Genomic DNA, 22,745 nt, shown 5'->3' with positions numbered 1-22,745 from the left:
ATTAACACTTGGTGAGTCAGATCAGCGTGGTATTTGTGTATGTGTATTTTTGTGTCTGAGGCAACAATATCAGGCCTTTCTTAGATAGTAATAGTAGAGAAAGAATTTTATAGTAAAGTAACACCGGTTACATATTTGAGTTTGAGCAGGTGGAAGTATTGGGAGGGGCCTCTATGTAGAGAGTGGCTTTAAGCCAAGAGGAATTTTGAACCGTGGGTCAGGCAGCATTGACTCACTTAGCTGAATGTTTTGTTTCTGTTTATGTTCTGGAGTAAAATCCTGGGAGTCTGGTTGTTATCCAGAGATCTCGACATACCACAGCTGAATAGATCTATTAAATCTATGAAACCCTCATTCAATGCCCTCTTCTCACCTAAAACATGTCTTCAACCAGTCGTGCGGATTGCGTTTCAGGAGGGGGAGAGGGTGGTGTTGGATAGCAGGACAGCTGCTTGGAGGAGGATTCCACTGAGTCCTGACCTTCACAAAGGCTCTGCAGAGGAATGAGAAATGTGGGAGAGGGGGAAGAGATAGAGACTGACCCTGCTTCACAGAGTACCCTTCTTCATCAGATACAGCCCAGTGTCTTCTCCTGTCTCTCCCTCTCGTTTCCTCTACCGTTCAGCTGAATTTTCTACAGCCTTAACGTTCAACAGGTGGCCGAGCTCTCTCTTGGATGACGAGGCTGGCGGATAGGTGGTTGAATAGTTTTGTGTCGTAAGGTCGACTGATCAATATTTTTCATTAATCTACCAGAGGGCGATAATCCCGGAGGTGTTCCGCTCCGGTTCCAGAGAGGACGGGCTCCGCTGGCACCTACGGATACCCCCAAGCTGTAAGAATGGTTTCACCCAGTGTCTGAGTCATACCCTGGCCCAGAGTGGAACAAGTCTCACCCTAAATCACACTACTTCCCTCACAGGACCTTCCTCCCTCAGACGTCATCCGTGTGAGGCCCAGCAGAGGGAAAAGACACAGGACATATCACGCAGGACAGAAACACTGGTGATGAGTAAAGTTTATTGTACTGTTTTCAAGAGTATTTATTTGAGGACACTTGTATTTCGACACGTGAATTCACTTTCACTGGTTTTCCTAAAACCACCCAGAAAAAAACCCCAAAACAAAACAAAACAAAACTTTTTTTTTTCTTCTTCTTGTTATGTATAATTTTGTTATGTATAATTCCACATGCTACTATAACATTACAACTGTTTAGTCACTAAATAGCTAGTGTGGACGAAGGTGTGTTTCGTGGATTTGTTTGTCAGAATATATACAACAGGTCACTGGATTTAATAAGGTTATGGGGCGGGGGGGGTATTTTGTCTGCACTCGTCATGTGTTCGGACACATTGGTCAATGTAAAACCAAAAGTAAACAGTGCAATGGTGTTTCTGGTAGAAAAGAGGGGAAAATGTATTGACATAGTAGAAGAAAATAGTGTATAAATAGTGTATTTTCATGGGGCCAAACTGTTCCATTAAAGCTCTTATTGAAAATTCATGTCTGTTGTTCCTCTTCCACGGTCATGTTCCGACTTAATATTCTCCATTACATTTTCTGAATTACAGCTCTTCCACACACATGTCTGAATATAATGTAGAGTGTGTTAAATTTTCTGCATTTTTCTACAATGCATAAAACATTACAACACCTTTACAACACGCAGCCTTACCCTAACTCTTGCAGTAATCAGCAAATACATATCAACATCCTGTCCTTTCATCTGAACTGAAACTTGAAAAGAGATATAGGTCATATGTTTAGCCAAATTAAGATTAATGTTGCTAAGCTTCCATTAGAGGATTAAGCAGTGTGAAGCTGTAGTCAAGACTACACACATGAGACTTGTCATCTTATGTATCTCACAGTTATGAATATTATCAGAACCCTAATTCAATTAACTTTAATCGAGTAGACAAAGTTACAATGTTTTACTGTTTTTTTGTTTGTTTGTTTATTTATTTCTTGCTTGTTTTTAACCTGTAGCACTTCCCATCTTCCTTGTTGTGAATTATGTAACTCTGGGCATGAACCCCTCTGTTTGTATTACTCATAATATGTGATTGTGCATTTCTGTAAAGGGTCTTCTCTGCCCACTCTTAAATGAGTGTTTTTGTAAATGAGTGTTTTCTCTCTTGCAGCTCTCACTTTATATGTAGGCCTCTGTGGGGCCCTCTGTCTGTCAGCACACCTGTACAAAGTCATGAGACCATGCTGCAGCTCGGCCAACGTCTACGTTCTTCACACACAGCGGTTTCAACCTGGGGAACCACAGACAGAGAGTGAGATTCGTTCTCAGTCTCTCCCACACACCCCATCAAACAAACACACACTCACACACACACACACACACACTCATACACACACACAGATATACAGATATATATTTATAGATACAGTGTATATGCAGTCCTGGTATATTTGTACCTAGCACTTACTCTTATATGAAATATCAGCTCAGTGTATTGAAAATGGTAAGAAATGTAGGAAGACCTGATACAGATATACACACGGTATCTTCAGATCCACTCAAGAAATTGGAAAATGTAAACTTAATTCCAGTTACTTGCTACTGTATCCTCACACAGTCATAAAAGTAAGAACAGAAACCACCATCACTCAAACACTCAGAAAATAATTCCATATACTTTCCTTATACTTGTACTATACTGTGATTATACTATACTATGATTATTAGATGTGTCAGCTTTGCACAGTGATTTCATCCATGATAGAATAGGATGTTTGGAGAGTGTGATAGACAGAAAGAGACAGAAAACAAGAGAGACAGTTTGTTTCCCACCTGTTGTTTGGAAAACCAGAGATGCAAACAGATTCGATGTGGATGTTGCTCTGTCTATAGAATCGAGCTCCGGTGTTCTTTATCTGAATAGAGTCAACTCTACACAGTCGCTCTGGATGAGCCAACACTCCTTTATACGCAGTGTTGTCCGTTTGTCTGAAATACATACACACACACACACACATACAGAGCTGTAACCACCAGGAGCATGCAACGGCACAATGTTGTGTACATTCACACAATGCCACGCATTATCCTGCTACAAACAGACATAAATGGTATGTATATGCGCGCAAAAAAAATGATCTTGTATAAAAGCTAAAAGGACATTAGATAGTTAATATTTATCTGTAAGGTCCATCTGGGAGCAACATGGATTCCAACATTACAGAAGAGTTAGCAAACCCACAGCCTAAGTTTCAGCTGTGTCTCTGGGAGTCCTATGGTAATGAGGGTAAACTGTAGTTCAGCACTCTTGCTCAAACGAGCCACCTCCAACTCCAGCAGGATATGATGGGCTGTGGAAAGAACAAGATGTGGTACAGAAGGAAGGGAGAGGACAAATCCATGAGTTATGGATGAAGGCAAACACTTATCGCACTTGATATTAACACACCACCTTTAGGCCCTTCATGATCATAAGTTTGTGTAAACTCGGCTTCTCAACGTTGTCCTTTTGCCCAAAGCATCTGGAAATGTTTTTTTTTTTTTGTAGTTGCTATGAGGTAATCAATTGTTATGGGCTACACAAAAACCGTCATGGTTTACAATGTTTGTACTTAGTACATACTGTATCATGAAATGAGGGAAGTCTGGTCTTTACAGTTAAAACTAGATGTCTGGACAGATGACAATCAGAAGAGTTGTGCTTTATGGACTGCTGAGCAATCAAGGATTTACAGCAAAAGCAGCCACCAATCCACACGCGCACACACACACACACACACGCACACACACACACACACACACTGTAAAACACACCGCAGAAGGGAGGAGCAGACGTAGTGAGGAAGTAAACTTTCCCCAGACTGGGTAAAGGAGACACTGTTAACCCACTGTTCTTCAAAAGACCTGAAATACACACACACACACAAGCACAGACTTGTAAGGGTGCATTCTGACTTTCATATCACATGTCAAAGACATTCAGAGCATTCATTTGCTGAACCAATGCTATCAGAGTCACAAGAGATAAGGTGTTGCTGGCTGACACACACACACACACACACACACACACACTCCTCTTGTACTTCAAAGGAAAGGTTCACTAGATCTTTTCTTTTTCTTGCCTTACAAAACTGAATCAGTGAGGAACAGATGAATTTCATTGGCTGTAACAGTTGAGTTTTGAACATACTAACAGTAGCGTCCTCATAGCTAGAACAATATATATAATTGTATTCTGCTAACTTTTCAACTAGATAAATTGTGGCTTTAAACTGTCATTGTTTACAGCTAATGGTGTTACCTGTTAGAATCGTGAAACTGAGAAACGATAGCCCATGCAACACATCATATTTTCAACAATGGAGACAAAAATACAGTAGGCCTAATGAAAAAAATATTTTTTTTAACCCTCCCTGACATAATGCGTGCGCTAAAATGAGCAGATGTGACAATATTCATTTCTCCCTCAATGGAAAAACATTTAGTTGCCAACATATTCTCGGAATACAAACTTGACCTAGATTGTTGTGGGCCAAACAAATGTGTTCCTTTCACACAAAAGCCAACTGTAAACACTAATGTCCTAATACGTAGTCTAAACGGTCTCTTTTCATAACTATAACCGTATCATTGAGTCTAATGTGAATTACACTCTTCTTTACATTTTGCCAACATAATGACAATAAAGTTTAATAAGCAGTGCTTTGGACCTGCTTGATTTGATGTAAAATCGTTATTCAAATTGCTCTGTACAGACAGTTTCCAGGCGTCACTGTAATCGAATATGAAACTATGAAACAATAGTCAGATGCTATACTTTAGGGAGGAAAAAGAGTACCTATTTGTGGACATTTGCCATCGAAATCCCCGTCACAGCTGGTACAACGTCCTGCAAGGAATTCTTCGTAACTGGAGCACGGGAACCCCATCAAAAGACACGAGCCATTCAGCGCACTCATATAGATATGCACCGCCCTCATGTGGTCACAGATGACATAACCATACACTGGAAAGTAGATAAAAACTGACAACAAATGCAGACTCTCAGGTAGCATGCAGCTAAGTGCCCGTCCTAGCATCTGTCCTCTATGAACCACTTACTGTTTTTTTGAACTGAAGTATTTTTAAAATTCCTGTTTGGCTTTAATATAACCCAAATGTGTTTTCCAATGTGTGTATACGCACTTGAAGCAAACCTCGAACGTGCGCATCCAGTCTGGTCCATTCCTCCGTTCGGAAAGAAGTCAATATGTCCGACAGGGATAGAGATGCCAAAGTCTGCCATGACCCACAGAACAATTAAACAAGTCTGTACTTTTATGCAAATTGAGTAAAGGGTGAAATGCACAAATTAGAAGTATACGAGAAGCCACAAATGAAACAAGTTGATAATCACTGACTTTTAAAGATGCGTTAAAATTTTGTTGTTGTTGGTTTGTTTGTTTGTTTGTTGGTTGTTGTTTTAAAAATTCGTTCTTACAGTCAGAGTCTGTGTGGATGGCTTCCACGAACATGGCATCTGAGGAATCCAGGCGGTCAAAAGGGTCTGCAGTTTTGAACATGGGTCCTGCAGGGTCCAGGCCTGCAAAGTCAAGGAAGGATCAACTTTACAATGCAGACTAGCAAATGGAGGTGAGGGAAACATAGTGAACTTTGTCTGTTCATGTTATTTGTGATAGTGAAAGAAGGACTGATGCTGGTCATTTCTCTGCATTGAAAGAGCAGTAGTCAGTGAGAACAGTAATCTGACTACACTTTTTAAATACATGATTGTGAGTACTCCCTGTCACTGTCTGTCACTTTGATGTCTGCCAATCACTGCATAAGAGCCTCAGAATTCACAGAATCTGTACAATTTACCAAGTTACCCAAAGGACAAACATTATAACGTTTTTGTTTAATGTCTAATGTGCTAATGGTAATGTGTTAATTGTATTGTCTGAGCTCTTCTCCTTCTGTTTGAAAGTTTTATTCACACATAAGCTCCTCTCTGGGATTTTAACTGTTTCAAGGAACAATGGGCTAATCCAATATGTCTGGACCAGTGCATTCTGGTTCCTCACACAGACTGGGCTCTGTCCCCTTAACTCTGCAAAATGGCCCTAAGATCAGTCCAAACACTGCGACAGAACTGTTTGACTGTCAGACTAGCTCCTTTTTATGAAGCATGCAAATGTCTCACAAGGCTATAATATATATAAGGCTATATGAGGCTATATGTATACATACACACGCACGTGTGTGTGTATGTATCTATATATAGCCTTGTGTAATACACATTTTTTTTTTTTTAACCAGCTGAACGTATAACAAAAGACACACATCAAAGACAGAATCCTCCATCATTTAAAATGCAGCACATGGAATCAGAAACAAGGATGACTGTCTCAGTTTGTCGGTAACCAGTGCTCATAAAAGGGGTTTTGAATATGTGTTACTCACCTGTGATTCTTCCTATCTTGCCCTTGAAGAGGGTTCCCACAAATCCTGCAACATGAGCCCCAAGACTTACGCCAATCAAATGGAAAGACTCCAGTGGGCTCCCATGGTTCTGGAGAAGTCAGCAACACAGCACAGTGCTCAGAAATATTAAATGGATTTTTCTTTTGACAAAGTAACTTTAATTAATCGTGCTCCATAACGTAGAATTTTATTGTTGACTTCATTTATTTGTAAGGTTGAGGAATATACAGAAATTGTTGTACAGATAAGCTAAAAGCAAACGTACCAACAAGGTAGTAAAAAGCTAAAGGGAGCATAAGAAAGACCCTGTTCTTTAGGGTTAGAGCTTTACCTTAAGCTGATTAACAAGCACTGAAATTTGCAATGCCACCTCCTTGTAGTTTTCTACCACCAGATTGTAGGCGAAGGATGCTCCATAGATCCAGTCTACCACCAGGACGTTCCCGTCCTCAGCCCTCAGCAGGGCCTTAGCCAGGTCACTCACCCAGGAAGGCTTAGTACCCAGAGCTCTGAGAGAGAGAGAGAGAGAGAGAGAGTGAGAGAGAGAGAGAGAGAGAGAGAGAGAGATGGAGAGTGATATAAGGTTACAGTGAGTAGAGTGTGAATATTCAAGAGAATATTGGAGAGCAATTGCACGTAAGGTCTAACGCAGTAAATAATGACCCAGTTTTGCTTGGCTCACCTGTACCCATGGACAATGACTTTAGTTGGGAGAGATGAATTGAAGTGTGGTGTGTGTTCCTGGGTGTGGTTTAGACAATCCTGTGTGAAGAGGGTAGCACAGTCTGCATTCTTGCGTGTAAGAAGCAGGTATTGCACCTGTAATTTGCCACCTTGTCTGTACTCCTGCCAGGTGGTGTTGCTGAGGTCTGCACACTTGGTTTGTGAGTGTTCATTGCCCCCTGTTGGAATGGAGAAGGAAAGAAATCCTTTCCGTTTTACTTTTTGAAATGAAGTGTAACAATAATAAATGAGTAAATACGAACACAATTTATCTCACAAATTTAATAGCTGAGCCAGTGGATGAGTGCCTGACAAAGAGAACTGGTCTCACAGTGCGAAGGGCGCTCAAATCTCAGAGCACAAATGAAGGCTTTCATAGTACTTGAATCAATAGTTCTAAAGCTTTTCAGTTCTGACGAGAAAGAACAAGGATTCTGTCCATGATGTTCCCTTTAAATGGTAAAGGGATTTTCAGAACTGTGCTCTGTTTGTAATGGATCAAAAAGCCTCGAAATGAATTCAGAGCAGATAATATACTGTGATGAAAAATATGTGTAAACAGGAAAACAGTTATTATTACAGCAGCAGTAAGTACATCAACAACAACAACAACAACAACATACTACTACTACTACTACTACTATTACCACTATTACTCCTTCTACTATTGCTGCTGCTGTTAATACTATTACTACCACTACAACTGTGACTGACAGTAGTAAACAAACAACATTTGCTTAGTTTTTAATGAACCCAGTGATTTATTGATGCCAAGAAATGAGAGAATACAGTAATGCCGGGACACACAAGTCCAACCTAAACAAATACTGTAGCATTCTTTAATGAAAAACTTTAAAATAATTTCTATAAATCATTATGATTTTAGCACAAGTGGTATGATTAGTGTATTTTTTTTTAATTTAAAAATAGCGTAAGTGTTATGATAAGTGTATTTCTTATGACTTTAAAATTTCAGAAAAGAAAGGAGAAGAGAAGAAAAGAAAAAAGAAAAACAGTGATTCTCACAAACTCTGTTGTTACTGTCTGCAACTCCTCACAAGAGAAATTATAGAGTTTTTTCCTCTGTTGTTTGTTTAGGAACAGTACACTTAACCAAAATTCAGCACTCGGTTTAACGGACAAATTTAGAATAATGAATTCATCCCAGATACACGTATTTTTTTGTATATGGAAGCAGGAATTGAAATACACTCACCTACCCCTGACAGAAAGTGTATCAGAATGCTGCAGAGGGCTACAGCTTTAATTCCGTTCAGTGCCATGGAGTGGAGCACAATGAGAACCAAACTGTCCTGAAAAGTCTTTTCTTCCCCCGTTTTCCAAAAAGACAAAACCAAACCAAACAACAACAACAACAAAAAAACCCTTTTCTCATTCACGGCCAGACTTCATTTTGTGGATCCCCTGGTAAGCACTGAGTAAGAGTCCCCTGAATGCAGGCATTAAGGACCTGAAAAGAAGGGGGGGGGGGTGAGAGAAAAAGAAAAGCTATTTCTCAACACTTGGCACTGAGAAATCCAAGTGTCACGTCAGTTTAAATGAGTTGAAGGATCTCTCGGCCAAATGTTTCCTTTAATTTTTTTGTTCGACACTGATTCGCTGTCACCCAGAGCAGAACGTAAACAGAAGAGCCGATTAATCCAGAGCTTCCTTCTTGTGGTTTGAAAGACAGTTCTACATACATCTAAAAAGCGATTTGTGCAGTCTGTTACCAAAGCAACAAGAGACAAATGAGCTGTGTCTCCCCCGTGGTGCAGCTGGTCGGGGACTCATGACCTCACCAGGGCTGAGGGGTGTTTGTCTTCAGGAGCTCGAGTCTGACCTTTGACTCACTGTTTGTGCTCTCTGTGAGGATTTGTAGTTTAGTCGAGTGATCGGACGCTAATCTGAAGGTAATGGAGTGACACGTGATGAAGTCACTGTGGTTTGGTGAAAATCTTATACTGATCTGAGAACAGGGTTTTTTTTTTTTTTTCTCATTTTCTTTCATGCTCGTGTCAAATAAACAGCCAGTACAAATACCTTAATGATGAAAAGAACAAGATTTTTTTTTTGTCTGTCAGTAATTTATTTATTTTGATTTGGAAAAAAAAAAAGAAAAAAGATGTACATCTTTTCGCAAAGCACTACATCTAATTTTGTGATTAGCACATTCTTGCAAAACAACAGATGCAGTTTCACAAGAGACCAAAGGGTATTTTTTTTTCAGAACACTACCCACGCTAAATCTACATAAAATACACGAGAATACAAAAGTCCAAGCGCTCTATTTACTGTGGAACCAAGAAGATCAGAACATAGCTGCTTTTCGATATTAGTTGCTTTTAGACAGTGCAGTGGACTTAGTGGATTCAGTTTTATGGTATATTAAAAAATACATCAGTGACAACAATAGTAAATATAAACACTTCAACAAAACTGAAAGATTACAGGTAGTATTCCCATGTGCCCTAGTCTACAGGCATGGAGAGGGACTGATACAGCATTTACGTTCAAAAACCAAGACCGTAGATCAAATTTAATGATTAACCAGGAAATCTATTTAAAATCCGGTGGTATGAAATCTGAGCAATTTGTGCCATCATCATGAACTATCACACAAACACACACACCCACACACACACGCGCACAAGCACACCCACACGCACACCCACACACACGCACGCGCGCACATGCACACACACCCACACCCACACACGCACACGCACACGCACACGCACACACACAATATTTTTATGTTAGAATAATCGTGACATGAATTCAAATCTTTTGGCTGAGGTTTGTCAAGGAGTCATTAAGCATTCATTTGCTCTCTCTCTTTGGGTAAGACAGACGCGAGCCAGTCAGTGGTGTTCCTTCGGGCTTCCTCCCAGTCATAACGAGGTGTGTATCCCATGTCTCTGTGGGCCTTCTGATAGGAGAAACTAAAAGGTGTGTTCAGCATGGTGAGCAGCTGTCGATTCAGAGGTGGGGTGAACCTCACAAAGGGGCGGAGCATCGTCTGAAGAGCTTCCAGGATAAAACAGATGAAGAAGAGGAGGCGTAAAGGTAGGAAGGGTTTCTCCTGGATACCGAAGCCCAGCGGCGACAGCACCGCGTGGTTGAAGTCGGAGTAACTAATCGGCGGCGTGTCGTCGGAAATGTAGTAGAAGTGTCCACCCACCACGGCTCTCTTCTGCGGGTCCCTTAAGGCGCGAGCCGCTTGCAGGTGGCCGAGAGCCGCGTTTCCCACGTACACGGGGTTCACCCGAGCCTCGCGGCACGACATACGGAGCAGCACGTTCCCGTTCCGGATCCCGTCCCTCATGTGTCCCACAGTGAAGCGACAGCCCTCTCCGTAGATGTACATGGGCCTGAGGGCGCACGCGGCCAGTCGACCTCCGTTTCTGAGCTCCTCTCCGTGGGCGCGGAGGGTGATCCTCTCAGCCTCCTCTTTGGTACGGCTGTAGGGGAATTTGAGGCAAGAGGAATAGGGTGTGTCCTCGTTGCCATTGACGATGGGATCACCCCTGGGGTTTGGACCAGCAACCTCAATGCTGCTTGTATAGATGAAGGAGGCCAGGTTTTCCTGGATGCATGTCTCTAGAAGCAGTTGAGTCCCTGGTATAGGGAGAGTTTACAATGAGGATATGAGATTCTGATGTATTAGATGACTGTTTTTTAAAAATTTACTGGTATTTTACATGCTACAGTGTCAGGGGTCCAGTTGTACACTTTTAAGTAACGAGTATGCACACTATCCTCAGAACAACGCTGTGCTTAATTTTCTTGTAACTTTACATTTCCACCAGCACAGGCATGACCTGTAGGACTGTTTCCTCACTTGATTTTACGGAGTGTTATATTAGCTTCTCCGTACATCCTAAGAGCACCAAACGGCTTCTCACCTTTGACGTTGACCTCGTATAGCTCTCTGTATTCAACAGCACCGGTGACATCGATTAAGGATGCGGTGTGAAAAACGAGGGATGCTCCTTTACATGCTCTCCTCAGGACCTCAGTGTCTCTGATGTCCCCCTCGAACACAGCCAGCCTTGTCCCCCCCCTGCAGTCTGATCAAACAGTTAACCAACAGTGCACTGATGAGTCGTGGCATCGTTTTCCGTCATTTATTTACGGTGTGTCCGACGAATCAGCCTGACTACGATTACTTAAGTCCTGCAAGTAGGCCCACAAAAGGATACACAAAAGACAAATAAAGAGAACTGGAAGGAGAGCAAAAGAGGAGGATTAAAAAGTTTTGTCTGATAGAGTTCATGTCCAAGAGCAGTGGATTTGCATGCACACTATGTGGGGGGGGAAAGAAAGAGAAAAAAAAAAAGAGGAGAAAAATCAAAGAAAATTAAAAAAAAAAACTTCTAAGAATGAAAGAAAAAGTGGCAGAGAAATGAAGAGGGTTACTGGCTAAAAGAGAAGGGTTTTGATATTTACCTTCCAGAGACTGTATGAGTTCAGCTCGCACGTCTTTGTCCAGCAAACGAATCTCTGCAAGATTTTCCTCTCGCAATAGCAGCCTGATCAGTCTCTCTCCCAAAAACCCACACGCCCCGGTCACCACACAGATCTCTCCTTTCAGAGACATGACTGCTCCCCCTGCAAGCCTGCGGTCCTTCTCTGTTTTCTGGGTAAGAGCTTTTCTCTGTGTCTGAAAAGTTAGAGAGCAGTGTGAGAATGGCACCACTCAAGGATTCCTTCATATAAAATGACGCACTTTGACGACTGACAGGCTCAACTGGTGTGTTTTTGAAGCTCGACTGCCTGCCAAGGACAGCCCCATTGCCATTAGGGAAGAAAAAAACTGTCTGCAAGGGCTGGAGTGTCAAGGTGATGCCTGTCTGACGATTGTGTGTTCGATTCAAAGTGTTCCTTCATGGGGAGACAAACTGTCATTTACTGGCCGGGAGAACTGGAACAAATGAATTCAATCTGTAAAACTGTCTGTGATCTTGATGATTTGGAAGGATCTGCTTGTTTTGGAAGCTACTCCTTGTATTTGTGTGTGTGTGTGTGTGTTTGCACTTCCAGTAATTGGAAGTGCTGAAGCTGCAGAAGGGAACTGCTACTGTAACCTGAATGTTACTGTAATTTGCAATCAGTGGTCAAGACTGCCTCTGAAATGTAAATTTATGTGAAAACTACCTGGCTTGCAGATCTTGGTCTCAAATCTATGGATGACACAAAAGCAAAACACATTTATGTAACTGTCTCCATTAATCCTGCATTATGTTACTGTGACATCTTGTACATCTACTATATAAGACACTTTTTGTTTCCTGTCGGTGTTGGAATACACTTGTACTCTATTGATGATGGTACAGGACAATTTTCCTAAAGGCACCAACAAATCAGACGCTAGCATTAACCCCACTGTCATTTCTGGTCTCAATTTTTTTCCACCCTGACTCTAGAAGACGCTAAATCTCACTGTGCTCTTGATCAGGAAAGGAACACTGACAGTATTATTATACTTATAACACCTTTTTGCACATCATTAACCTACTAACTCCTTGTCTCCTTGTTCGAGTAGTAGTAGTAGAAAATTAGTGCAAGGTAAAGCACTACATATGGGTTTGAGTTTGCTGTGATCACATCCACAGCGATATCATCACACAAGCCTTTCGCATGGTGTTTTTATGTGCTTTGAAGCGAGCGTGCAGACCTTGACACAGTGGGCTTTCTGTATAAATATCCGTCTGATGTCTTATCTGCATTAGAATGGATGGGATTACTGGGTCAAGGAATGTGGCCTTCTGACGTCATAAGGCACATCAAAACAAAACAAACCATTCTGTGTTGTCAGTCTCTGTGCTGTGGATGGGAGAAAATGTGCTACTCTCTCTGTTCCAGTTTCACAGGGGGAAATGGAGGAACTACGGTTTACTTTCCATTGACCTGCGAGGAGAAAAGTGAAGTTCGCTCACATCCAACGGACACAGCTGATTACACAGACAAACAAATCGTCCTGAGTTCTGGATGATATTTTATTGTAAAAAAAGTGATCAGATTAGAAAGACATAGAAAAAAGACATATAAAAAAAGAAATACAACAAAACGATAACCTCTCTTGCTAACTCATACTGATGTATTAATAGGCTCCTGTATGTAAAAGCATACAGGATTGTTCAAAAAGTCATTGAATTTCTGGTTTTAGACCTTATAAATGACAAAGACTGTTTACTGCTGATAAATGAAATATTGTGTACATAAATGGCTTATCTTAAAGAGACATAGCATATACAAACAACAACAGTGTGTATGAAGGACAATATTCGTTTTAAGTTCAATTGCATTACACACAGAGAAAAGCTGCTTCCTCATGAGATCGCAGCTTACCTTTTTCTAATTCATCACAGTCTTTGACAGTTTGGATAGGAATTATCCAGTTCAAACTGAAACAACAGGTTTTGCTGCAGGACATGTTGGATGTTCTGAAAATAATGTGGTTTCTGGGTTGGCCTGCTATTTGGCAAACCCCCTTTCTTATCCCGGGGCCTGTACTATGAAGCAGGATTTATGGGTTAGCGAGGTAACTTCAGGTTTAACCCTAGGTTTTCAGTGTCACGAAGGTGGTTCACTTTTTACCAGGGTACATCGCTATAGTAACTTAAGCTGCACACCTAACCTGCTCCGGAGCAGGGGGGTATTCCAGAAAGCGGGTTTGGTGAAAACTCTGAGTTAGTTAACTCACAGTAACTAGTAAACCTCCTAATAGAAGAGTCCTATGGCTTCATTCTCCTAGCAAAACAAAGCCATAAGGCTCTTCTATTAGGAGGTTTACTACTTGTTCTGAGTTAACTAACTCAGGGTTTTCACTAAACCCGCTTTCTGGAACACCCCCCAGGTTATGTTCAAGATAAGAGATCAAAACGTATAAAGCACCGCCTACTGACCAATCAATTCTCTTTGGAAATGGCGTCACCATTCCTTGAAGATCCTGTGGACCTCGATGCACAGATTACATGATTAATCTTATCATTACAATGGCCAAATTTCATAATCATCAATGTAAATTTACAGGTAAAAACCATGTTTTACTGCATTACCAAAGCGTTCAAATTATACATTTATTCGGTGCAACACTCCAAAACGGAAAGCAATTAAAACAGTAACAACTTGTACTACATTAAAAATGTTATTATACGGTTCCTAAGAATACCGTAGAAAGTTCCATCAAACTGAATGGGCCATCCCAACGTTCGGAGATCCTCTATGTAAGGAATAATATATAGTCCACCGGTCATTATCGAAAAATAAATCCCTTCAGGATGAAACAAGACCCCTCCACTGCGCATCGGGGTCCTGTTCGTACTATTGGGATTTATTTTTCGATAATGACTGGTGATCTCTACTTTATCCCTTACTTATATAGAGCCTTATTCCCCCCTAGCGTCAAACTATAAAAAATCTATAAACCTAATAAATAATGAATATAAATCTATAGATAATGTAGACCGTATGACGTGTACTATTGTATCTTGAGTGAAACACATGGCTCTAGATCTCTCCATGTTTGCGATTGGTCATCTGGTGCCAATCGCACCGCCCCGTTTATGTGAATGCGTTCAGTACTAGATTGAGAAAACCTGGGTTGACTTAACGACTTCATGACCACCACCGTGACATCGCTTATCCGAGACTGCGGCTGTCAGGCTTTGTCAAACCAGCTAACGAAAAGATACCCTGGGTATGCTGAACTTGCTTCGTAGTACAGGCCCCTGAAGTGTCAGGTTTTGTTCACACTGGTGATTATGCTTCAAGCAAGCTAACTTTGATTTCAAAGGGTGACACTTATTCAATGCCTGTTTTGAGCTACAGCTCACCTTTCAGGTATGGACTTGTTAACCACGGTCTCTGAATAACATTGTCGAGTTTAGCTTTAGCATCCCTCCTCCTGTCCTCTCTCAGTTATTGGCGGTAGGGAGAGGACAATCCTGCATTTGAGCCCCGTCCACAGAACCTTCTGGAAAATGGACGGTCATCGTACAGGCGCGTATGCCCCCCAGGGGCTCCAGCACAGTGAAAACCTTTTCCCATTCGTCTCTCTCGGGGTCATAACACTGAACAATGTCCACCATGCAGCGGCTGTTCCAGGAGTACCCCCCCACCACGTAAATCCGTCCCTTAAACACGGCCACGCCCACGTCACTCTGCCCGCGGGGCATGGGGCTCACCACGGTCCACTGGTCTGTGGCAGGACTGTAATACTCACAGCCCAGTACATCATCGTAGTCACTCGTGCCACGGAAGTGGTTTCCTCCCATCACGTAGAGACGGTCGCCAATGGTGCACATGCAGTGAAGCCCACGCAGCTCTGTCATGTCCGCTCGACGACTCCACGAATCTGTGATCGGGTTATAACACGAGAGCTCTTTCTGGAAAGCGTCTCTGGTTATCCCGCCTGGAGAAGGGAGGGAAATAAATTCGGTACATTAAACGTGTCTTTGGCCGAAGACGTTTTCCGTCAGCAACTTCTCTGGCATGAAATCTACCTCTTTTTCACTTTGTGACGCGCTTCGGCTGTGGTCGAAACGCAACAGAAACACCGCATGACATATCATAAATTTACTGAGGAAGAGGTGCCTCTGGGCCTTTATGGAAATTAATATTGTCACGTTACATAATATTTCACGTGACTGAAATATTACAGTTTAAACATGAGCTTCTGCCTCCAGATCTATCGAAACATACTGTACCCCTGTCAACTGATTGAACTGTTTCCCTGTGTTTTTAACTGAGACATTGACCTTTTTAAACAGTTGTAACCAACCTCTGAAAGAAAGCTGAAAAAGAAAAAGAAAACTTTTGTTGAAAGGCCTGGCCTGAGAGGCAATGGAAACAGGGTCATGAATGTAGAAATGCTGTTGCAGGAAGGATGTGGTGAGCGCTACAGGACCTGGCCGAGTTGCCATAAAGCCCCCCTCCTACTCATGTCACGTACTTTTGAATTCTCTCGGCCCCTCTCTACATGTGCTACCTAAAAGGGACTGGGTTCAGTTAAACAAAATGCACTTTTTAAACATGACGGCAAAATGCATGCTGAATTGGAACAAACATTCGAGTTACACAGCAGTGACTATTTTGTGACACCTGGTGTCAAAAAGGAGTCTGATATTTAAAAACTTCTTGTGTGTTTGTGAGAAGATTTAAAAATGTATGTACACGCTGTGGTGTTGAGATGTGACCCCTGATAAAGAGAAACGAGTGTCATTGACCCACTTAGGTCAAAGCCTGAGTCTTTGTGCAGTCAGCACCTGTGTGAAACTTCTATTTTACTCTCAGATCAACAACTTAAGTTTCACTTTCAGTGTTGCTAAGAGACCTTTAAAGATTCTGATCGTTCTGAACATTCTGGAACCACGACCACAGTAGAGAAACCTGTTCAGAGGGCTTAAGTGGATTAAAATAAGGCCAACAAGACAACAAAACGTGCTTTGTGTGCCTGACTTAATTAGCCAGTGAAAAGAGCTCTCTCTCCTCAGGCTGAGAGGATTATAGTTTACGTTTTTACATTTCAATAACTTAAATTCAGTCATTCGGAGAAACTGCTACTTAAACTGTAAGCAAGAAATGAGACATACCTGAAACATACATCAGGTCACCGTGTACTGTGCCAGCATGACCATAGTGAGGTTCACTCATGGGGCAGACAAAAGTCCACTCATTTTTGTGCAAGTTGTAACATTCCACAGAATCTGCAGAACAAGCAGTGAGGGTTTAGCACACATTAAAAAGGGACTTAGCAGGGATTTCAAGATTTGGTATTTTTTTCTGGTTCTGTATCTCTGCTAAAATGATTTGAGGTTATGAGTGAAAAGATATAGTTCAATGTTGGCTGAAGATAAAGAGATTTTGTACAGTAAATACACCTCTGTTAATACAATCCTCTTAAAATTTCCTGGAAACTGAAATGCTCTAACAAGCCTGAGAAATGCCAAGTAAATGTATGTTTACATGACATATGCACTTTAACTTTGGTTGTTGTTGTGTAATTTTTTTTTATCAATATTTCCTAACGACAGTTTCTCGCTGTACTCCTGTACTCACTTTTATTCACGAACCTTTTTTCTCTTTTTCTTTTTTTTTTCTTTTTTCTTTTTTCTCTGACAACACAAGAAAGTGGCATCATAATTTCAAAAATCGCATGCCTCACCAATCTCGCCCGTGGCGTTTCTGCCTCCGACGGCGTAGAGCTTGTCCTTCAGCGCGCTCAAATGGAAGAACGTTCTCTTCTCGTTCAGGGAGGCGATCTGGAGCCAGCGGTCGAACCTCGGGTCGTACCGGTACGCGCTGTCCACGGCTGTTTTGCCCTTGGTGTCGTATGTGCTCTGACCACCCACGATAAACAGAAACCCACCGAGCAGCGCCACTCCATGCTGGTATCGCGGCACTTCCATAGGTTGTAGGGCCCTCCAGGTACCTCCACCCTCTTCGTCGTAAAGCCTTAGCTCCCTGCTCACCACCAACTGCTGCCTCATCACTCCACCCAAAGCCAGAAGGTGGGTGGAACTGGAGCGAATGCGCGTCCGTTCCGTCTGCAGCGCCGGCTGGAGAAACGGCATCATCTGGTAGTTGCTGGCCTCCAGGAGCAGGTTGACGCAGCCGGTGTCCGTGCGCATGAAGTGCTCCCCACCCTCTCCTTTGTTCGCTCCGTCCTCCTGGTCCTCCTGGGATATCTGGAGGAGCTCGGAGGGAGTCATGAGGGGGAAGCGGATGTGTCGCATCAGCGAGTAGGCGGCCGGCCGTCGACCGGCCGGGTCATGGGAAAGCCAGGCTCGGGCGGCTCTGTAGAGCTCCATCTCAGAGAACCCCTTGAGGGAATCACTGGACAGGGTGTGGACCATGCTGGACTCAGACAGCTGTAGGAAGCGGCCGCTGTGGACCAGCACTTTGAAGTTTTCACACACAAAGTCGTGGATGTGGTTTTGCACATCTTCCAGAAGCAGGTCGTTCGCGATGCGCTCTACCTCCACGCAGTTATCGATTGTGATCTATAGTGCGAAAAAAACGAGAGAGAGAGAAAGATCGCAAAACTTTAACACTGTTAACCTATTTGCACATGCTCAGAATGAGAGCGAATGCCCGTCCGGAAGGACCTGTACCTCACTGCTCAGCAGCTGGTTGCAGAAGCTGAGGACAGGCATGACTTGCAGGAAACTCGCCGCCTCCAGTGTGTCCTGCAGTGTGTCCAGGCTCAGCTTGAGACGAGACGTGTAGATGAACTGAATGATGTTCCTTAGACCTGTGCTGCTCACTCCATGCAGTTTAATCTCCTTCAACTCCTGTTCCCTCATTCCTCCTGACACAAAAATGGGAAGAAAAGAGAGAAAGAGGCGGTGGTTCTTTCTTCATGTATTTATTTATTTTGTGTGTGTGTGTGTGTGTGTGTGTGTGTGTGAATGATTCGATGGAAAAAAATGAAAACAGATGTTAAGTCTGGGAAGAGTGTATTACATAAAAGTATTGTATTACACGTATTACATGTATTTTCATAATTAAACACACCCAAAAATAGAGTCAAGGACTTACCTGTAAACATGGCCTTGAAGTAATCACTGGAAGAGGCCATGATGACCCTGTGAACTGGGAATGTTTCGTTGCTGTCTCCAGGCACCAGAGTGACATCACAAAGTGTCTCATCATGGCGAAAGTGATCCAACCCCTGACAGAGGACCACAACGGCAGTTTAAACGAATGTAGATGTTTCAAAACCCCCGACTACCAGAGTGAGACGGTGAACAGATGGCTGTTTCAGTGTTAAAGCATTGCACAACTTAAACTGTGGTTGTGATCTTTGCTGTGAAACAGTGAGAAAGAGTAGATAGAGGCTCTGTGGTCAAACCACATTCTCTCAACCCTGTTACATGATGTGCTGTTTACCTGGAGGATTGCACACCCGTGCTCCTCACTGCAGAACTCTTGAATTTGAGGTTTTGGAGGGATGCTGGGCTTTGGGCTGACCTCTGGAGGCTTTGGATTGACAACCTGGGGTTTAGGAGGTAGCTCTGGGGCTTTAGGGGGAGCTTCAGGTTTAGGAGCAGGATCAGGAGGCGTTGGAGGAGGCGCTGCCGCTTGGGGTTTGTCTGATTGAGGAGGGGGTCTGGGGGGCTCCCTCATTTGTGTCCTGCTCCCCAGACGAGACAACCTCCGATGCAACTTCCCCTCCTCTCCACTGTTTCTGAAATAAAACAGAGTTCTAGTCAGTCTAGCACCTTCACCAGCTTTCACAGGCTCACAGTTTACTCTGAGTCATTGCATGACTTTTTGCTCGTCTGGTAGTCCTCACATGTACTCCGTCAACACATGGGCACTTTCTCTTTATCTTACCATGCTGATGAAAATGATAATAATATCATAACACTTTATTTGGATAGCATTTTTCCTACAAAGAATGCAGCTCAAAGTTCTTTTACATTTCAGCATATAACAGAAGACAAAATAAAATAGTGATAAATAGACCACGCAATAAAAAAAGAAAGATAAACCACACAATCCAAGGGGCATAAAACAGGGAAAATCATCTAAGTTAAAGGATAAAACAATTTAAGGAAAAATAATTCAAAGGATGGATAAAATGATTAAAAACCAATCAAATGCAGCGCATATGAAGGTGAGCCAAAGCTAACAAGAAAGGTCTGGCTGCGATATTTCCAACCAGGGTAACACACCTTTGTGGCATCGGTCAAAACAAACATTTACTTAATGGCTTTCCACTATTGTACACATGGCATTCATTTTTTTTTCTTAATATTGTTTTAACAGTCTGGAGAGGAATATTCCGGTGCTCTTACAACCTCATATTAAATTATTAAAAATACTCATAATAATAATATAATAAGCTAATAATAAGCTAGATTGAAAAAGTATGTTTTTAGTTTCTGTTTAAAAATGTCCACTGAGCCTGCCTCTCTAATACTAGGTGCATTGTGGATGAAGGCAGCTTCACCAATTTTATTTTTGGGGATTTTTGGAATGTTTAAGAGACCTGCTATAGAGGACCTAAGGGCTTGTTAAGGGATATCAAACAACAGAGAATGGGAGATATAAGAGGGTGCTAACCCATTAAGAGCTTTGTATTCAAGTAGAAGGACTTTAAAACCAGTTCTAAAAGATACAGGGAGCCAATGCAGTGTAGCTAAAAAAGGAGTAATATGCTCTCTCTTCTTTGTTTTCGTTAAAAATCTAGCAGCAGAGCTCTGAATTAGTTATAGTTTCTCAGTTGAATTTTTTTGGAAAACCAGCAAAAAGAGCATTACAATAGTCCGGTCTACATGAAATAAAAGCATGAGTTTCTCAGCATCCTCTTGAGTTAAAAGCGGGCATACTTTGGCAATATCCCTCGGGTGGAAGAAAGCTGTTTTGGTTACCTTGCTTATGTGGGCTTTGAAACTTAAATCTGAGTCTAAAATTACACCCAGACTTGTTACTTCCAGTTTGATGACCTAAGTTTCCTAGCCTAGTAGAAAGTGATCTCTTTTGGCTTTGGGGCTAACTAATGGTATTTCAGTCTTCTCTTAGCTCAGCTTTAAAAAATTATTACTCACCCATTGGGTGATTACGGACAGGCAGGTAGTCAGGGAGCATAATGCATTTATGTCATTTGGCTCAACGGAAATGAATAATTGTGTATCATTGGCATAGGTATGAAAGTTAACATTGTGGTCCCTAATGATATTACCCAGCGCCAGCATATATAGTGAAAAAAGAAGGAGACCAAGACAGCTTCCTCGTGCAACACCAAAAGATATGTCGTATTTCTTTGATACATGATCTCCAAGACTAACATAAAATTGTGTCCCTGTAACGTATGTATGGAACCAGTTAAGAGCACATTCAGTGAGACCAACCCAGTTTTTTAGACGATTGATTAGAAAGCTGTGGTCAGTTGTGTCCAATCTGCAGCACTCAGATCTAAGAGAATAAGAACTAAGACCTTGTTTGCAGCAGCACTGAGTCTGAGATCAGTGACTATTTTTGTTAGAGCATTCTCCTCACTGTGATTAGATCTAAAACCCGACTGGAACTTCTCTAGAATATCGTTGTTGTTTTTAAAAGCGGTTTAGCTGTTTAAAAGCTTCTTTTTCAACTATCTTGCTCACGAAGGGTAAGTTGGATATAGGCCTGTAATTGCTTAGCACACTCTACTCTAGATTTGGTTTCTTCAATACTGGTTTCACAACAGCAGTTTTGAATGCACTGAGGACTATACCAGTCTCAAGAGATGTGTTAATTATTTTTAGAACAGCTGTCGAGACACTGTTAAAGACATTTTTAAAGAATTTAGTGGGGACAGGGTCAAGAAAGCAAATCCAAGGTTCACTCTGTCTTACAATCTTACAGGGCTCTGCTTCGGCGATGCTACTAAAGTTTCTCATACTTGCGGGCCTATTACAGGGCAGATCATATGGGTTACAGGAGTTCCTGACAATACTCTTCCTGACAGCTCTTTGTTGTTGTTGCTTTGAGTTGTTATTTTGTTGTTAAAGAACTGTGCAAATTCTTCACATTTTGAGGCAGAAGCCAAGCTGAGAACGTCAGAAGCTAGAGCGGGATTTAATCATTTGTCAATAGTTGAGAACAGTACACTAGAGTTGCCACGATTCTCTGCAATGAGTGAAATGAATCAAATGTGACATATATATTCCTAATAATGGCACAGCCTGTAAGGACATGATAACTTGTTTGGCACATTCACTAAACGTACTAAACAAACATAATGCCATGAGAGCATAATTTAAATGTATTGACCATGTAGCATGATCAGTGATCAGTGCCTGAAAAATGCCAGACCGGTATGTTATCGTGAAAATATTTATTTTATCGTTAAAATAATGTCACACAATATTTTACATTTTGCAATTGTTTTTTTTTTTTTTACATCTTGATCTGAGGAAAGTGTAATGTTATTCCTGCCGTCTAATAAGGACGTAATAAGGACATCAGACTCTCACCCCATCTCTGCTTGTCTCTGGTGGTGGTGTCAGCAACGCTCATCCAAAAAAAAGTTCCCTGAGAGCCAGCGAGACGTCTGGTAGCCGCTCGGACGGACCTGACCACCGGTGATCACAGCATTGGAGTTGCTTGACTGAAAGACAACGTTTGATACACACTGTCAGAAGTGTGAAATAGGAAGTGAGAAGCAGGGGACTAAGATTTTAAACTCACAGCAATGCAAATGGGTGCAGGTTTTTTTAGACCATTTAGAGGATGTGGGCTTTTTTTTTCTTCTCTTCAACTGAAGCAAACAGGCAGAGTGGTACAACATCACTGACGCTGGAGACTAAATCGTTTGCTGTTTTTTTTTACAGCAGTCATGTCAAAAATGAACCCGAGATTCAGAGTCATGTGGTGTATTTTTTAAAAATGTAGTACATTTAAATCAGTTTTCAGATGTATTTGTTACATCATGTACCTTAGTTGGATATATTTTAATGTGAGGTCTACCTCAATCACCGTGGCTACAGAATGCACTGTGTGGGGCTGTTCCCATCAATGGACTGTTTGTGACATAGTATAAACAGTGCTTTTGAGTTCATGTTTTTTTTGTTTTGAGTTCTGTTTTAAT

At 41.9% G+C, this 22,745-nt stretch overlaps 3 protein-coding genes across 4 annotated transcripts; all 3 read right to left on the bottom strand.

The window, feature by feature from the left end:
• Window positions 1-1,001: 1,001 nt before the first annotated feature.
• On the bottom strand, window positions 1,002-8,955 carry pla1a (phospholipase A1 member A). Of its 2 annotated transcripts, none has more exons than XM_030787659.1 (11): window positions 8,379-8,955; window positions 7,122-7,341; window positions 6,771-6,948; window positions 6,419-6,527; window positions 5,457-5,558; window positions 5,162-5,254; window positions 4,815-5,000; window positions 3,791-3,880; window positions 3,219-3,327; window positions 2,810-2,965; window positions 1,002-2,267 (listed from the first exon to the last, which is right to left on the bottom strand). In XM_030787659.1, exons 1-11 carry the CDS (start codon window positions 8,443-8,445, stop codon window positions 2,189-2,191), a joined length of 1,389 nt encoding a protein of 462 aa, XP_030643519.1. In that variant the 5' UTR covers window positions 8,446-8,955; the 3' UTR covers window positions 1,002-2,188. The 2 variants fall into 2 exon arrangements, with proteins under 2 accessions (XP_030643519.1, XP_030643520.1); XM_030787660.1 differs by having other exon boundaries at window positions 4,815-4,982; window positions 8,379-8,952.
• Window positions 8,956-9,977: 1,022 nt separating this feature from the next.
• hsd3b1 (hydroxy-delta-5-steroid dehydrogenase, 3 beta- and steroid delta-isomerase 1) lies at window positions 9,978-11,765 on the bottom strand. Its single transcript, XM_030786883.1, has 3 exons — window positions 11,615-11,765; window positions 11,071-11,235; window positions 9,978-10,783 (listed from the first exon to the last, which is right to left on the bottom strand). The coding sequence occupies exons 1-3, from the start codon at window positions 11,763-11,765 to the stop codon at window positions 9,978-9,980; spliced, it is 1,122 nt and encodes a 373-aa protein (XP_030642743.1).
• A 3,319-nt stretch (window positions 11,766-15,084) lies between these two features.
• Window positions 15,085-22,136, bottom strand: LOC115823533 (kelch-like protein 9). Its single transcript, XM_030787593.1, has 7 exons — window positions 22,132-22,136; window positions 19,061-19,358; window positions 18,710-18,842; window positions 18,283-18,479; window positions 17,334-18,171; window positions 16,762-16,875; window positions 15,085-15,581 (listed from the first exon to the last, which is right to left on the bottom strand). The coding sequence occupies exons 1-7, from the start codon at window positions 22,134-22,136 to the stop codon at window positions 15,085-15,087; spliced, it is 2,082 nt and encodes a 693-aa protein (XP_030643453.1).
• Window positions 22,137-22,745: the final 609 nt, after the last annotated feature.

Source organism: Chanos chanos, chromosome 10, assembly GCF_902362185.1.
Source record: "Chanos chanos chromosome 10, fChaCha1.1, whole genome shotgun sequence".
NCBI lineage: Eukaryota > Metazoa > Chordata > Actinopteri > Gonorynchiformes > Chanidae > Chanos > Chanos chanos.
Note: the sequence above shows the minus strand (reverse complement) of the source record. Positions and strands in the feature narration are given on the sequence as shown.

Coding starts and splice junctions, on each gene's coding strand:
- pla1a (XM_030787659.1), bottom strand. CDS start 8,445: ATGGCACTGAACGGAATTAAAGCTGTAGCCCTCTGCAGCATTCTGATA. Junction 3,328..3,790: donor GTCTGCTCCTCCCTTCTGCG/GTGTGTTTTACA, acceptor TTCTTTCCACAG/CCCATCATATCCTGCTGGAG. Junction 2,268..2,809: donor TCTGGTTTTCCAAACAACAG/GTGGGAAACAAA, acceptor GTGGTTCCCCAG/GTTGAAACCGCTGTGTGTGA.
- hsd3b1 (XM_030786883.1), bottom strand. CDS start 11,765: ATGTCTCTGAAAGGAGAGATCTGTGTGGTGACCGGGGCGTGTGGGTTT. Junction 11,236..11,614: donor ACTCATACAGTCTCTGGAAG/GTAAATATCAAA, acceptor CTGTTTGATCAG/ACTGCAGGGGGGGGACAAGG. Junction 10,784..11,070: donor ATACGAGGTCAACGTCAAAG/GTGAGAAGCCGT, acceptor TCCCTATACCAG/GGACTCAACTGCTTCTAGAG.
- LOC115823533 (XM_030787593.1), bottom strand. Junction 18,843..19,060: donor ACGGGTGTGCAATCCTCCAG/GTAAACAGCACA, acceptor GTCCTCTGTCAG/GGGTTGGATCACTTTCGCCA. Junction 15,582..16,761: donor TGACCTGATGTATGTTTCAG/GTATGTCTCATT, acceptor TCCCTTCTCCAG/GCGGGATAACCAGAGACGCT.